General features: G+C 21.9%; 1 protein-coding gene across 2 annotated transcripts in view; it reads left to right on the plus strand.

Annotated features, from left to right (window-relative positions):
- Positions 1–759: 759 nt before the first annotated feature.
- LOC122501229 (UDP-glucosyltransferase 2-like) overlaps positions 760–18403 on the plus strand; it is a 44632-nt gene continuing 26988 nt past the window's right edge. The window contains exons 1-2 of one of the 2 annotated variants that reach the window (XM_043610538.1): positions 760–1192; positions 10394–11865. In XM_043610538.1, the coding sequence (XP_043466473.1) occupies positions 11632–11865 (234 nt within the window). In that variant the 5' untranslated portion in view covers positions 760–1192; positions 10394–11631. The remainder of the gene's footprint in view (positions 1193–10393; positions 11866–18403) is intronic. The other variant, XM_043610539.1, reaches the window with a different exon arrangement.

Raw genomic sequence — 18403 nt, forward strand, 5'->3', positions numbered from 1 at the left:
TTTCTTTCAACAAATTTTATGAAAATAATTATTTAAATAATTAAATTTCTGTGAAAATGTTATTATTTATGAAAATAATTAAATTTTTGCAATTTTTGTTTTTTTGCAATTTTTTTTTTATTAAAACTTTTTTTTGTAAAATAATTAAAGTGTTTTGTGAAATTTTATTAAAATAATATGGATATTGAAAATAATTGAATTTCATCGATAAATTTCTTCATTTGTTTGATGCAAATAGCCGATTACTTGTCTATTATCAAAAAAATATATTTTCTTGAATCAAATAATTTTTATTCAATTAAATGTTTATTATTACCTATTGAGTATTTATTCCATTATATTTATAATTCAATTTCAATTCAATTTCAATTCAATTCAATTATATGCTATTTAAATTTTATTAAATTATTCAATTAAATAGTATTTGCTTCAAATACAGAAATTATTGTTTCAAACCCAATTTATTCGATTTAAATAAACATTATTTGATTCAAGTAAATATTTATTTGATAATGAACAAAAAAAATAATCCGTTGAGTCAAATAAATTTTTTTTTCACTCTACACATTAAAAATAATACACCAAATAACTAATAATCCCATAAACGCAAAAACATATCGGAATGATGTTTTAATAAAAGGAAAAGTGATTACATTAACAAACGTATCATTTCGCGACAAAAGATCCTCTGAAGAAAATAGGATGGTGGGAGTGAACTCTCTCTTAAGCCCAGCTGATCGTTAAAGTCTGAACTGGTCAGTCAAACTTTCACGTTCTGCGATATTCGAACTTTATCCAAAAGAGCGCATAAATTTTTCCACTATAACGAGAAATGCACTTTTAATAAAAATTTCGCGTTCATTTAACTGAATTAATTTATATTAATGATTCGTGTTAGTTATGATTTGAAAAAAAATCTCAATCCACTCAGAATAAAAATTTTCAAAGGATCAAAGTGTACTTTCTCCACTTAACAGCAAAATAATCATAATTTCTTTTCAATAATAAAAGTGAATCTCAGTGGAACGTTCATTTCTATATATCCTCATATACAGTCAACAATAATATTATTGTGTTTTCAAAAAACAATTTCATTTTTTTTTCTATAGAAATTATAACGACAAAAAAAAAATCTCTTTGAAAATGTGAACCCATCGAATATTGGATTTTTTTCTCTAAATGAATATTCATGGTGAGCGCATATTAATTACGCTTATTAAAAATTATATTTTATCTCTTGAAAAATCACATTTGGGAAATAATATTTAAATTGACATTTTTATTTGTATGCTCTTTAGTTATAATTTAATTAGTTTTTCCTCATTTCACCTACTTTTTGAGTGTTCTTTATTTTTTTATTTTTTTTCAAATATTTCTTTCAAATCTTTTTTAATTATAAATTATAAATTCCATTAACTTTATATTTCGGTATATTTTTTTCAAGGACCTTAACTTTATATTGCATTTACTTTTCTTTATATATTTCAAAACAAATTATTTATTAAAATCTTTTTTATTTTCTATATTTCTATATAAGTATTTTGTTGAAGAATTGAAATATTTTATTGCAGAATTTTTCCAATCAAAATGATTATAATTTTTTTTCTTCTTCATTTTTCAAACAGAGATGTAAAAGTTATGTCAATATTGCCCCTCTATAAAAGTTCTTATCAATATAAATATGTGGAATCAAGTACATTTTCAATATTCTTTTAAATATTTTTATTTTTCTTTCTGATCAAAAAATATTCTTGCTTTCATAAGTGAACCAATAACGTCAATGGAAATATATTAAAGAAGCATCAGAAACAAACAGAAAAAGAAATATTAAAAGTTAATCTTGAAAGAGAAAATGCATATTGAAAATATTGTATTTATTATTTTTTGGTATTACCGCAAAAATTTAATTTTAGCTGTAATATATTTGAGGAAAATTAAATAAAAAAATACTTGTTATTGTTTTCTGTCATAAAAGAAACTTTATTATTGAAGGCTTGTTGAAAAAATAATTTGATCTTTTTATTGTATAATAAAAATTAAAATATAAAATTTAACATTTAGAAACTTATAAAAAAAAAATTAATATTTTTTAATACGTGAAACAAAATTATTGTAATAAAATTTTAACTTGAAGAAGAAAGAAATAAATTTCGTTCATTTAAAAGTTCAGAACTTTTAGGAACATGAAATTAAAGTATTAACGGATTTTGTAGTTTCAAAATTTTAATTCCAGGAATTTTTTTGTTTTTTGAAATTATGAAAAGAACAAACTTTTATTGAGTGTTTATAAGGTCTTAAATGTGAATTTTTAATATCACATTAAACTTTTCATGTCTCATTGGCTATCGCTATTTAATTTAGCCTGCTATATGAACCAAAAAAAATTATAGCTTGTTTCAGTAAAAGTTACTTATCTGGAACTCGTAAATACTAGAATAACTGGTAACGAAATATTTCCGTTCTTAAATAATTACTGAAAAAAAAGTAAAATACAAATATAATAATCTACATTAAATTTAAAACCTAATCTTTAAATTTGAATTAGTAAAAATGTTTACTAATTTAAATTTTAAAAAAATTAAAAACAAAAAACGTTTAAAAAATTAAACGTTTTAAATTTTAATACCATATAAATTATTTTTTATTATGTGAACTAAAATTATTTCAACAATAAAATTTGAATTTTGAAAAGAAATAAGTAAATTTCGCTCATTTGAATGTTCAAAACTTATTTATAGGAACATGCAAAGTAAAATGAAAAATAACGATTAACATGACTAGGGTCAATTGGGGTAAATGTAAACGGAATATCTATGTTTCACGAAAAACATTAGTTTTTTTTGTTAAAAGGTAAAACGGATGGATTTTTTTTTATGAACTTGTTACTAGAGTTCCCTAGAAAAATTTTATGAGGTACAAAAAAATATTGATGCACCTGAATCGCCTAAAACTGACTGTTTACATTTACCCCGAGATTTTGAAATTATCCTAAAATTCGGGGTAAATGTAAACACCACTGTAGTTAAGCGAAGTTTAAGAAACAAGTTATTTCAAGTATAACTACTGTTTTAAGGGATGGAAAAACTGAAAAAAAATTCTTCGTAGATGTATAGTAAATCAACCAGTTGACTGATAATGTATCATATAAATAAACAATCAAACATTACAAAACTAGTAATGTAAAAACTTGAATAACTTGAACAAATTTTAATAGATTTTCATTCAACTTGGTAAAAAGAAGTTTTTAAGGTTTCTGAATAAGAATCTAAAATCGAATTTTTAAATTTCAAAATGGTGGATCCAGTATGGCGGATGAACCTAATAATAATATTTTTAAAAATTGATCAAATTTTCAAAAAAAAAATTTTTTTTTTTAACAAATTTTTGTTTTTGTTTTAAAGAAGACCTAATTTCCTTTTCTATATAATTTTACATTGACAAATTAATGAAATTGTGAAATAGAAGCAAATTTATTCAATTATTTTCTTTTAAAATGTAGTTCAAGTTCTGTTTACATTTACCCCGAGTTTTCGAATTCTCGGGGTAAATGTAAACACTTAATTATCTATTAACTAAATTGACGAAAATCAAAAATCAAAGTCAATTTTTGTTAGGGCATTAATAAGGAAGAATTACAAATTTTAGTTTGATTTTTAAATTTATTTTTATGCAAATGCGAGACAAAATACTGAAACAGTAAAATTTTGATTTTCAATCTTTTTTGCATTAAAAGATAACTTACACTATGGCATTGCCAATTGTCAAAATAAAATATTGGCAATACTCAGAACATCTTGTAGGTGAGCTGAGGTAAAAATATTGACGTCGTACTTATTTTTTAATTTGTAACTTTAGCTGAAACATCTACTGTTTACATTTAGGGTAAGTGTGCCAATTATGGCGCGGTTCTGGTTTAGCCGTCTTTGAAATAGAAAATTCAAAAATTATAATGAAAGAAGTAAATTTATGGCTTATTAAACTAAAAGCCCGTGTCATATAGATAATAAAACTTTTATAAAAACTTTATAAAAATTAATTATTTAAACAAAATTAAAGCAATAAGAATTAGGATTAAAAACGTCAATTATGGCGCGGTTGAGTCAATTTCGGCGCGCCAATTACGGCGGGGAAAATAACGTGTATTTAGAGGTTGTGTTGCGCGCCATAACTGGAGCACGCACATTCAATGAAAATGTGCCAATTATGGCGGGGCACAATTTTTGTACTTAAATAATTAAACCAATAATTTCTAGATGCATTTCCGAAAAATTCACTTATTCTACACTTTTTAAATATTTTAAACAAAAATGCCTTCAATAATAGAATTAGAAACACATTATAAGCGGAAGAATAAAAAGAATCGTATAAATTTTTATTCCTTTAAGATCATCTTTTGTCAGAAATTCAATAAGAAAAATAAGAACTCTTCAAGGTATATATAATTTTTACCTTTTCTTTCTTTTATCTCCTACATTCTATATAATAATAATAATAACAATTTTTATATTGTAGTATATAGTGCAACAAAATCGATTTTGAAATTGCCATATATACAAGGAGAAAAAATGAACTTTTCTTTTGTTTGAAAGAAGAGAAAAAAAAGTTAATCAAATATAAATTATAGCCAAGAAAGTAAAATAAAATAATTGATCCCGATATTTGATATTTTTTCTTCATTATTGCTATTATATCTCTTATAATTAAAGATCTTTTATAGATCTTTATCTTTATTATTATTATTATTGTTATTTTTGTATTATTTTCCAATTATTATTTTTATTATTTTTATTTATTTACATTTTTCAAAAACTAGAGCACAATGAATTATTTTTAATTTATAGAGTTTAAAATATAAATTAAAAGCCCTGAAAAAAAATTTCCACTCTTTTGGAGTGGATCCAAGAAATTTAATCGAAAATCTTATTAGCTTTCAGCTAATTGAAAAAGTGATAAAGTGAAAAATTAATGAAACGAAAATTCAAAGTAAACGTTAGAATATAATATCTTTAGAGAATTTTCTTTATTAACAAGCTGTGATACACCTGTTAAAAGAAATTATATTATACAGAAGAAAAGTGATATAACACTTTTGACGCAAAAAAAGCTAACCTTTCTCAATTAAGATAATTCTTAGAGTTGTTTACTATAACGAACAAAATAAAAGAAAAAAGAAAATTTCACTACTCACTAGAAAAAAAGTACCATATAATAAAATAAATTATTACCTCTAATAAAATTGTCAATTTTATTTATAATATACAGGCCTCGGATCTCGACTTTAAGGCGGAAAAAAAGACGCTTTAATCGATTAAAAATAGAAAAAAAGTCGAAAAAGTCAATTATTTAATTCAGTCTTGTCACAAAAATTTTATTTTGTATTTTCCTGATTTTCCCTTTTCACTGATTTCTAAATTCAATTATTCAGAACTTTAATAATTTTTTAAGTAAATATTTAAATACTTCTAATTTGTTTTTCCACTGAAAATAAAATTTATTCAGTTATTTATTAAATTGAAATTTAAAACATTTCAATTAAGACCTTCTGAAATCCTTATTAATAAAATCAGATGTCTGTCTGTACATTGCTTAAAACTTCAAAATGTTAACATGATTAGTTATTATGGACATCAGAGATTCCAAAAATGTTCTTAAAAAATTTAATGTATGTATGTACAGTACCGGCCAAAATTGTCAGTCCATCCATTTTTGAAGGAATGAAAAAAAATTTTTAACATAAAATTTATGATAACTCAAAATTTTTTTGGTTTATATTTTAAAAGACGATAAAATTTTGAAAAGAATAAGACCTCACAGAAGTCATTTGGCCAAAATTTGTAGAAGATATTCTTAAAAATCGTCATTTTCAATGTTTTACAAAAATTGGAATAACTTCTAAAATAATGAACGCTTTTTAATAATCTTAGGCTTATTTTAAAGGTCATTTTCTACGGAATAAGAATTACTTATAGGCATTAACCTGTAATTTTTTATTTGGAATAAGCATAACGTCAAAGTTGGACAAAAAAATTGGAAAAATTTGAAATAAATTTTTTGTACTAAAAACTATTCTAGAACATATATAAAACATGATATGGTGTAGATTTTTCAAGAAAATTTAATAAAAAAATATGTTTGAATTTCAAAAATTATTTTTCTTTTAATAATATTATTTCAAATTTTTCCTATTTTTTTGTCCAACTTTGACGTCATGCTTATTCCAAGTAAAAAATTACAGGTAAATGCCTTTAAGTAATTCTTATTCCGTAGAAAATGACCTTTAAAATAAGCCTAAGATTATTAAAAAGCGTTCATTACTTTAAAAGTTATTCAAATTTTTGCAAAACATTGAAAATGACGATTTTTAAGAATATCTTCTACAAATTTTGGCCAAATGACTTCCGTGAGGTCTTATTCTTTTCAGAATTTTATCGTGTTTCTATATATAACCCAAAAAAAATTTTAGTTTTCATGAATTTTATGTTAAAAATTTTTTTTCATTCCTTTAAAAATGGGTGGACTGACAATTTCGGACGGTACTGTATGTATGTATGTATGTATGTATGTATGTATGTTTGTCTGTCACAAAAACTTTGTACCCCAATCACACAAAAACATGTGAATCGATTTAAGTCCAACTTGGTAGGTTATTAGGTATTGACCCAAGGAAGGTTTATAAATTTACAGATTTAAAAAATATTAATTAGAACGGGAGATATTCAATTTTTTCAAAAAATTCAAAAAATCGAAAATTTCAAAATTTTTTATTTTTCATGGATTGCTTTTGAAGTTTATATACTTGAGTATTATATGTTATTTAGTCACATTATAGCATAACTTTGCAAAAAATAAAGTCCTATAACTAATATGTAAGTATAAAAATGTTTTCAAAAAATCGAAAATTTCAAAATTTTACATTTTTTTATGGATTGCTTTTAAACTTTCTATATTTGAGTATTACATGTTATTTGGTCACATTTTAGCATAATTTTTCAAAAAATACTATTCTACAACTAAGATGTAAATATAAAAATATTTTCAAAAACTTGAAAAATGGAAAATTTCCAAATTTCACAATTTTTAATGGATAGCTTTTAAACTTTCTAAAACTGAATATTATATGTTATTTAGTCAGATTTTATCATAATTTTGCAAAAAATACTATCCTACAAGAAATATAAAAAAATTTTCAATATATCAAAAAATCGATACTAATTACTATATGAAGTATAATTCAGTAGTATTTTTGGAGTCTCTGATTAATATTTTGATGTCAAAATAGTGCAATTCAAAATTATTTATCAAATCAATCTAATATTTTCAAGAAGTTCAGAAATATTGAAAATGGAAATTTTTTATGATTAAAATGATTTCGCAGGATGTCAAGAATTGTAAGTCACCTGTGATACAATACAAGCATATTATGCCACTAGGCAAAAACTTATATGTTAAAACGTTTTTTCATTTTAACTCTAGATTTAACTTTAAGAGATGTTTTGAGCAATGTAAAGACAAAAGTTAACACGGTGTCTATTTTTGTTTAACAAAATTCCCTGCTTTGTCCAAACTTTTCACGGTTTATCTCTTTTTTGTCAAATTTAAATTTACTTGATTTTATCCATAAATAAATCTACAAATGGCTATAAAAATTTACTTATTTTATGAAAATACTGTTTCTTAAGTTCCCAAACGGGAAAAACTGTAAAAAGCTGGGAATATGCCGAACCGGGAATTTTCCTATCAAATTAAGAAAAAGTTTCATTATATTAATTCGCTTTTAAAAAATTGCTTTTTACTTCAATTTTTATTGATGTATAATATTTATGAAAACAGACCCGAGTCAAAATTTAAGCCCTACTTTCAGCCTAAAATTTAGGTCTTATGTTAGGTTTTAGCAGTCGTAACGTAGGGTCTACTTGCGATACAATTAGTTCCAATTAGACTCTACTATAACTCCAAAAACTGTATGGAAAATTTAATTTTTTTAATACATTAATTAAAGTACTACAAATTGATAAATATTGTTCTCTGCATTTGAATTGGTTAAAATAACTAATTTGATAACAAAAAGTCAATCACTGATTCAAATAGTAATATTTTCCTACTAAAATAGCTATAATGGTAACTAATTATTATTTTTTTCCGGTCAAATTAAATTCCCTAGCTATTTCCTGATTTTCCAGATTGGTAGAAACTTAAATGTATTGGTAGAAACTAAAACCCGTCGAAGACGGGTACGACAGCTAGTTTAATATAAATTCTAAAACTTACTTCCAAAATTCAATTATTTTCTACAATTTTCAGCCAAATTTCATCTCGAAATCAATTATTTTTGTTAATTTTCCCAAAGTTCTTTGAGAATTCAATTTTTAAATACAAAAAAAAAATTCACTTTACTTTGTCCATAAATAATTATCATGAACCAATTTTAAGGCTTAATTTTTTTAAAAATATTGTAATGCAATTTTTCGAAAATAATTGAACTACTTAAAAGAATTTTAGTATCTATCTATAATTTAAAAGAAGGTAATTAATTTTCACGAAGAATTTTAATTAAAAACTTTGAAGATAATTGTTTTCCTCCAAAAATGTTAAAAATGATTCTAAACAATTTTAATCTTATTATCCCTTTGTGTATACGTATTTGAATTTTCGGTAATATTGTAATTGAAAATATTCAAAATAATAGAATTTTAAAAAATTAGAATGAAAAAAATTCTAAGAATTACTTTTTTCAATAAATATTTTAATATAGTTTTTAGAAAATAGGTTTTTATTGAATTTCATTTATAAATTTATATCTACTTAAAGATTTTCCATTACAATATTTTTGAGAATTCAATTATTTACAAAATTTGCAATTAAAATTCTTCAGAAGTTGATTTTCAAAAATCGGAACAAAATACTTGAAAAATCCAATTATTCCCAATTCATACAAAAATTTCAATTATTTAAAAATTTGTTTAATTGTATATTTCGAAAATTTAATTAGAAAAATTATTCAAAAATAATTTTTGAAAGATTTTTCTAAAATTATTTTTCACTATAAAAATCGAAATAAGTTGCATTTCATAATAAAAATTTGGTATTTAGTTGCAATATTTGGAAGAACAGTCGCAATATTTATTTAGAAAAAATCGAAATTTTTGAAAATAAGTCGAAAAAAAGTCTCATTTTATAGAAAATATTTTAAAAAGTCATAATATTCGAGGCCTGTTATTTAATTTAATATGAAAGCAATAATATTTCTATTTTAAATACAAAAAAATCAGAAAACAATTTTTTTTTAAAGATTTTTAATTTTTAGAAAAAATTATTAATTTCTCTAAAGTTTGAAAAGTAATGTATTCTTTTCTTCAACATAAGTAAATAGTTTTTAAAATATTTTAAATATAAATTTAAATATTTTTATACTTTGAAATTTAAAATAGTTGCAAATCTTGGAAATTAAATTAAAGAAAATTATATGCGATTTGTGGGTATAATTTTTAGAAAAGAATTTTTTTATTAATTTTCACCTTTAAATTTATATTTGAAGATTTTTTATTAAAATTTCTGAGAATTCAATTTTTTTTCAAAATTTGCAATTAAAATTCTTCAAAAGTTGATTTTGCCAAAAGTGTAACAAAATACATGGAAAAAAATTAATTATTTTCAATTAATAAAAAATTTCAGTTATTCAAAATTTGTTTTACTTGCAAATTTCGAAATTTTAATTAAAAAAATTATTCCAAAATAATTTTTGAAAGACTTGTCCACGGTTATACTTTTTCACACTGTAAATATCGAAATAACAGTTTGTATTTCATACTAAAAATATTTTCCTAAAGTTTTGAACGTTCAAATGAATGAAATACATTTTATGCTCTAATATTTTTAAAAGTATTACACAGAAATGGAAAAATATTATAATTGATTATTTATTTACTTAAAAATGATTTTTTAATTATAATAAAAAACAATATTTATAAAATTAAATTCAAATTAAAAAAAGAAATAAAAATATCGTCGTTGCATTTTGATACTAAAAATGTGGTTTTTTGTTGCAATATTTGAGAGAAAAGTCGAAAAAGTCTCCAATTTTTGAAAATAAGTCAAAAAAAGGTTGAAAAAGTTATAGTTTTCAAGTTCTATTTATTAAATCAAAATAATTTATTTGACGCAATTGAATATTTTTATTTGAATTAACCAAACACTAACGTGTTTGGTTAATTCAAATAAAAATATTCAATTGAAAAGCATTTTTCAAAAATAATTCGAGAAAAGTCGCATTTTTTTGAAAATAGTCGAAAAAAGTCCTAATATCCAAGATCTGATAAAATATTTAAAAATTATGAAAATAGTATAAAGAAAAATTGAACAACTAACAATATGACAATTTCTCTTCACAATATAGGTATAAAGATGTTATTCGATTCATAAAGTTGAGATCAATTTCGTTCTCAGGAAATAATTGGGATCAATGCAGTTTATAAGCGTGCGGAGATGCCTAGTGAAAGTTCAGAGTGTAGTTAAACTTAAAGTCGGTGTGCGCGACGACGAAGACGAAGACACGACGACAACGACAACGACGACGACGACACAGTTTACACAGTTTACACAGTGTCAACAAACTAATACAGTTAAAACTCGAATGTATACATTAATGGAAGCTGTGAAATGACAAGATGAGACAAATGCAAAATCGAAATCTCATCATCACATGAAACTGTCTTTCAAAAGAAACATATCCTGTTTTCAACTTTAAAGAACTGCTGACTATATAGTATATATACTTTATTCAAAAAAGCCAGTTTACAACCAGAATTCTATTTGAAAAGGAAGTCAAAGAAGAAAAACAAGAGTAAAAAAAAGAAGAGTTAAAAAAGATTTTAAAAAAAGAGTTAAAAAAAGACTAAAAAAAAGGGTAAAAAAAGGCTAAAGAAAAGAGTATCAAAAAGACTAAAAGAGTAAAAAGAAGAGTATCAAAAAGAGTAAAAGAGTAAAAAAAAAAAGAATCAAAAAGACTAAAAGAGTAAAAAGAAGAGTATCAAGAAAAATAAAAAGAACAAACTTTGAAGCAAATCCCCGTCAATGTCTCTTCATGGAAAATAATAATTAATCACAGTTTCGTTCTATTCAGTCATTGAAATCTCGCCTCGTGACGAATTGATTTCCCAAGAGGAAGACACAACGATGACGACTTTGATATTTCAATAATAATGGGCAACAATTTTTTCCTTCTTAATTTTTTTTTTTCAAAAAAAAAACCTGTATGCAAGGTTTCTACCTTTTCATTAACACTATTTTAAAAAAAACCCATAATTTAATAAGCTTATTTTTCAAGACAAAACGATTATAAAAGCATCACATCTCAGTTCTCTCTCGGAGTTCACTGAAGCCGTTCACCAAAAGCGGGGCTCTTCATTTTAATTAGATTTGCATTGAAAAATTTTACTCCTTTTTACGATTAATTTATAAACGAGAAAGACGATTCATTTGGGAATTCAATGAAAAATTCAAAGTAGTGATTTTCTTTTTCAAAAAAAGAAAAAAAATGCAATTTTCATTTCAATAGATATAAACTCAGTGAAAATTCGAATATATACGGTAATTAATAATTAAAAATTTGAAAGACAGAAGAAGAAGAAGAAAATGTCGACTAGTTACTTAATGACAGTGGGTTTAATTTTTTTCGGTGTAGTGAAATGGTGTGATAGTTATAATATTTTAATGGCGACAATGGGAGGTACAAAATCGCACACGATCCCCTTTATTGCCCTTGGTACGACATTGATTTCAAGAGGTCACAATGTCACTCTCGTCAGCGCATTCAGTGGATCGGCAGCGAATAATGGTCTCCAGGAAGTGGTACCCTCCATTCTCGAGGTGAGAATTGCAAAATATTTTCAACTAAATTCAATTTCTTTTTCAATTTTACATAAAAATATATTATATCTAAGATTGAAAAAGAAATTTAATTTCCTTTTTCCCTGATTTCCAAACAAAAATTTCACTTTTTCCCTGACTTTTCATCATTATTATTATTTTTCTACAGACTTTCAGAGTTTTTAATTTTAAATCAATTTCTATTAGAAAATTCTACGAGAATTCAAATTCTTTAAAAAGAAAAATAAATAATTTATTGAATAATTGTATCGTTCAGAAAATTGAATTCTCATAGAGAATTTTCAAATTTTAAATCAATTTTTATAAAAAAAATTCTACGAGAATTCAATTATTTAAATAGGAAAAATAAATTATAATTGAATAATTGAATGTTTTTTATAATTGAATTCTCCTAGAGAATTTTCAAATTTTAAGTCAATTTTTATAAAAAAATTCTACGAGAATTCAATTATTTAAATAGAAAAATAAATAATTTATAATTGAATAATTGAACGTTTTTTATAATTGAATTCTCATAGAGAATATTCAAATCTTAAATCAATTTTTATTAAAAAATTCTACGAGAATTCAATTATTTAAATAGAAAAATAAATAATTTATAATTGAATAATTGAACGTTTTTTATAATTGAATTCTCATAGAGAATTTTCAAATTTTAAATCAATTTTTATAAAAAAATTCTACGAGAATTCAATTATTTAAATAGAAAAATAAATTATAATTGAATAATTGAATGTTTTTTATAATTGAATTCTCCTAGAGAATTTTCAAATTTTAAATCAATTTTTATTAAAAAATTCAACGAGAATTCAATTATTTAAAAAAAAAATAATTTATAATTAAATAATTGAACGTTTTTTATAATTGAATTCTCATAGAGAATTTTCAAATCTTAAATCAATTTTTATTAAAAAATTCTACGAGAATTCAATTATTTAAATAGAAAAATAAATAATTTATAATTGAATAATTGAACGTTTTTTATAATTGAATTCTCATAGAGAATTTTCAAATTTTAAATCAATTTTTATAAAAAAATTCTACGAGAATTCAATTATTTAAATACAATATTATATAATTTATTAAATAATTGAATAATTCTTCAAATTGAATTTTTATAAGGTATTTTATCAAAATTTTTGAAAATAAAATTGAATCCTTTCGGAAAATTTTATTATAATTTTTATGAATAATTACATTTTTCAAAAAATTTATTTAAAATTTGTATTAAAAATAATTTAATTTCAGTAAAAAATTTTATTATTTATGAAAATAATTGGAATTTTATGAACAATTTTATTAAAATTTATGAAAATAATTTAATGTTTGCGAATAATTCTATCAAAATTTATTTAAATAAGTAAAAGTAATTTAATTTTTACGAAGAATTTTATTAAAATTTTGAAAAATAATTGAATTTCTGAGAACAAGTTTATTATTTATGAAAATATTATTTAAATGTTTGCGAATAATTTTATTAATTTTTTTTTAAATATTTGAATTCTTTTGAAAAATTTTATTAATATATAAGTAGAAATTGAACATTTTTTAAAGTAGATAATTGAAATTTTGCCAAGAATTTTTTTCAAATTTTTTCAAATCATTCAATTTCGGAGAAGAATTTTATTATTATTTTTATAATGGAAATTTTGACGAGGATTTTTAAAAATTTTCGAACAGAATTGAATTTCTGCGAAAATTTTTATTTACTTCTGAAAATAATTGAATTTATGCAATTATTTGTAACTTTTCCAAAACAGTCAATTTTTTTAGTCTTTTTAACTAAAATTCTTCTATAAATTAATTATTTTTAATAACTAATTAAATGTATATTAAAAATTGTAATTAATGGGTACAGTTTTTTATCTGTTTAATAATTCAAAAAAATGTTTATTAATTTTAAAAAATTACTAATTTTATTTATTTACAATTTTGCTTTGTCGCTCCAAGTTTTAAAATAAGGTACAAATTATTCTCATAATATAAAAGCTGTAATTGGCAAATCAAAATCATGCCAATTATTTTCTACAAAAAAATAAGTCTTATTAAAAAATTTGTTTGACAAACCAAAGTTATGAAGCGGTTATTTTATTCATGTCTAAAAAAGTTAGAATCAAATTATTATTCAGGAATAAATGAAAAAAATTTCGTTCGAATTTGAAAAGAAATTTTGTAAAACCAATACTTTCGAATATTTCATCTTTCAATTTAATTAATTATTATCAATTCCATAGAAATACTGGGAGCTGATATTTTTTACTAAATAAACGAAACAGAATTTTTTAATTATTCTTTTGATAATTATATTTGACATACGTAATTGTAATATGAATACAGATATATTTAATTAAATATTTATTTACTTACGAAGTGAAGTCGAAGAGAAACGTATATGTTGTTTAACTCACCTGAAACAAAAAGAAAAATAATATTTTATAATTAATCTAATTTATTAATCAATTATTTATAAAACTAAATTTGTAATACTAATATATAAAAAATAAAGAAATGATAATAAATTCCTCAATTTTTCTATCATTTATTATATTTAATCCAGAATCCGAAAAGTAAATAATATATACGAATAAAAAGAAAAATTACATAAACTTCTAGAAAATTGTGTTTCATTAACGTCAAAATAAGAACGACGCTATTATTTTAAAGCAAAATAATTTTCCTTCTTTCAGAAGCATTTTAAAAGACATTTAAATTATTCTAGGAAATTATCTCCACACAATGCAATGAAGAAGAAACCTTTTAATATTTCTTTTTCTTTTGTTTGAAAATTAAACAGCGTTTCCAGTTGTTCAATTAATTAATTGTTTCAAGCCTTCGTGCGTTTTTCACAGAAATATTTAATATTACAAATTTACAAAATGTAAAAAAAATTAAAGAAATAAGAAAATTTTATTGTTTTTAAATAAGAAATGTTTATTTATAGAATTGGAAAAACTTTTTCTACTTTTAATTGCTTTTATAAATCTTAAAAATTTCTAACGCTCAAAATAAACGACAATTTCTTTTTTATTTATTTAAATTTGAATATTATTAAAAAATTGTTTTTGCATATTAAACAAATTAATTCTTGTAACTAAATATGATACGCTCTCAAACAAGGTGCTTAGGAAGGAAAAAATTTTAGGTTATGTTTATAATTTTTAAAGTAAAAATACAGAAAGAGAATCAATTATACTATAACAGATTGTTGTTCAAGTCTTCTTTACATCTAAAAATATTCAATAAAAACTAGTTTCAAATTTACATAATTAAAGATAAAACATTTAATCATGGTAAGAATAACGTAAACATAACCTAAACGTGATTTTCTTTTTGGGTATATTTCTTAGGAGCGCGCGGAGCGCGTCACAAATATTTCATTTAGCTGAAAAAAATTCCATCTCTTTAACTTTGAACCAATTTTTCGTAATTTTTGAAAATATTTAATAAAATTTCATTTTAAGGTTCAAAAATTAAAAAAAAAATTTCCTCTGAATATTAAAATTTATAATTATTTCGATAGTAATATCTTTGTACAAAACAACTATTTTTAACTATTAAAAATTGTTCCGATTCATTAAAATCATTTTTAATTATAAAAAAAACAATTGTTTACATTTTAGGACATTTTCAGTGTGACAAATAATTTTTTCTCTATTTTATTTCTTTTTGTGACTAAGAAAAGTAATTAGTGAAAGTAAAAATGAAATATAAAAAATTGCTTTCTATAAGAAATAAATTAGTTCGAGAACCGAAATAGAAAAATTATTCTTTCTTGTGGTTTTGAAGGTGAATCGTGAAATTTTTTTCCGCTCTCTGGTTTTAAACTTTCCCTACTTTTTTTCCACCTCTATTCTTCAACTGTCTATGAAAAATTGATTTCTCGATCACTAATACCAGAGTATATACAATATATGTTGAATAAATATATATGCGTATGTATATATAAATGAAAGACCTTTCTCCAAACGCTATTGTTTGAGTTGCACACGAAATATGCGTCCGTGAAATTAAGAGTTGACCCTCAGCATCAAAAATTATTTTTTAGGATTTTTGGAGATAAAAATGGCACTAGGGTATCGAAGCACCAGTTTTTGCCGCACAAATATTTATTGTAATTATTTATATTTAAGTTTAATTAATGATTTTACTTAAGGAAATACTTAAAATCCTGTAGTAATATATAATTATAATGAGAAATATTAATCATAATAAATATAATTAAATGAAAATTTTATAAAAATGACCAAAACTGGAGCAGTGGCCAAAAGTGGTACATCTACCCTAAATTTATTACTTTAATTCACAGACTTTGCACTCGATAATTAATTTTAAAAAAGTAGTAAAAATTGTAGATTTCAAACTAAAAAAAGTAGCTGTCAAAAAATTAAACTTGACGACCAAAAAAATTCGTTTTAAACACTTCACAAAACTGCGACAAAAATTCCATTCTATATTTATTTTCATGACTTTTTCCTAATTTTCATAAAAAATATTTATCTCCTTTTTATCCTGCTAATAAATTGAATCCCTGCAACGAATTTTATTATTTATGAAAGAATTTTAATATTTATAAAAATAATTTAATTCTTGCCAAGAATTTTAAAAGAATTTTTGAACAATTGATTTCTTTCGACTAATTTTATGCAAATTCTAATTTAAATAATTGAATTCCTGAGAAATTTTTATTATTCATGATAAAAATTGAATTTTTACGAAGATATTTACAAAAATTTTTTTATATAATTGAATTCTGTTTGGAGATTTTATAAAAATAGTAGATTTTAAACATCATTGAATTGCGAAAAGTTTTTAAAAATAATTAAATTTTTACAAAGAATTCTATTTAAATTTTTGACAATAATTGAATGTCTGTGTAGTATTTTATTAAATTTTTTTGAAAATAATTGAATTCTTGCGAACGATTTTATTAGAATTTCTTAAAATAATTGAATTTCCAAGAAAAAATTTATTAATTTTTTAAAAATAATTGAATTCTTGTGATGAATATTGTTATTTATAAAAATAATTGAATTTTTGACATAAATTTTATTAAAAATTTTGGAAGACAATTGAATTTCTGCGAATAATTTTGTTATATTTGAAGATAATAATTGAATTTATGCCAAAAAATTTATGAAAATTCTTGAAAATAATTGAATTTTGTAGAAGAATTTTGCTAATCATTTATAAAGATAATTGAAATTTTAACAATTATTTTTTTTAGATTTTATTGAAAATAATTGAATTTCTGCGAAAAATTTTATTAATTTTAAAAACAATTAAATTCTTGTTATTAATAATGTTATTTATAAAAATAATTGAATTTTTGAAATAAATTTTATTAAAAATTTTGGAAGACAATTGAATTTCTGCGAATAATTTTGTTATTTTTGAAAATAATAATTGAATTTATGCTACAAAATTTATGAAAATTCTTGAAAATAATAGAATTTATAAAAAGTATTTTATTGTTTATGAAAATAATTATTGAATTCTTGCGAACGCTTTTATTAGAATTTTTTAAAATAATTGAATTCTTGTGATGAATAATGTTATTTATGAAAATAATTAAATTTTGCAAAGAATTTTATTAAAATTTTCAAAAATAATTGAATTTTCGAGAATAATTTTGTTATTTATCTTTAATAATTGAATTCTTTCGAAGAATTATTTATGTAAATAATTGAATTCTTGGGAAGGATTTTATTAAAATCGAAAAGAATAATTGAATTATTTTTCAAAAAAATTATTTAAAACTGTATTTAAAATAAAAATTCTAATACTTTTGTAAATAACTGAGTTCTTCCAAAGAATTTAAAAAAAACATTTTTTTTAAATAATTCAATTTTTCGAGGAATTGAAATTAAATTTTTAAGAATAATTATATTTTTTGAGCAATTCCTGTGAAATTGCTTTAAAAAATAATTGAAATCCTAAGATGAATTATTTTACTATGAAAATAATTTTATTTTAGTTATGAAAATAAAAATTAATTAAAAAGTCAATAAAAATATAATTTTATTAATGAAAATAATTGAATAGTTGCAAAGATTGTTATTAAAATTTTCAAAAATAATTGAAATCCTAAGAAGAATTTTATTATTTATGATAATAATTAAATTATTGCGAAAAATTTTATTAAAAAGTTTAAAAAGAATTGAATTTCTGTGAAAAAATTTTATTACTTTTAAAAACAATTGAATTTCTGTGAAAAAAATCTTATTACTTTTAAAAACAATTGAATTCTTGTGATGAATAATGTTTTATGAAAACTAGCCAAACTATCCGCGCGCAAGCGCGCGGGAATGTTGTATGGGGCTGCTTATTTTAAACAATTTAAAAAATTTTAAAGAAATAATTATTATAACCTAACAAAGAGATTTAACTAACTAAAATTCAAATAATTTCACTCAATGGTCTCAATTTAAATAGAATTTACATTACTAGACTTAAACTATGGCTAGAACAATTACAATTTTAGTATCTGGGTCATCTTTTGCATTGCTTATTTTATAAA

The sequence above is a fragment of the Leptopilina heterotoma genome, unplaced genomic scaffold (assembly GCF_015476425.1).
Source record: "Leptopilina heterotoma isolate Lh14 unplaced genomic scaffold, ASM1547642v1 Lhet_206, whole genome shotgun sequence".
Taxonomy (NCBI): Eukaryota; Metazoa; Arthropoda; class Insecta; order Hymenoptera; family Figitidae; genus Leptopilina; species Leptopilina heterotoma.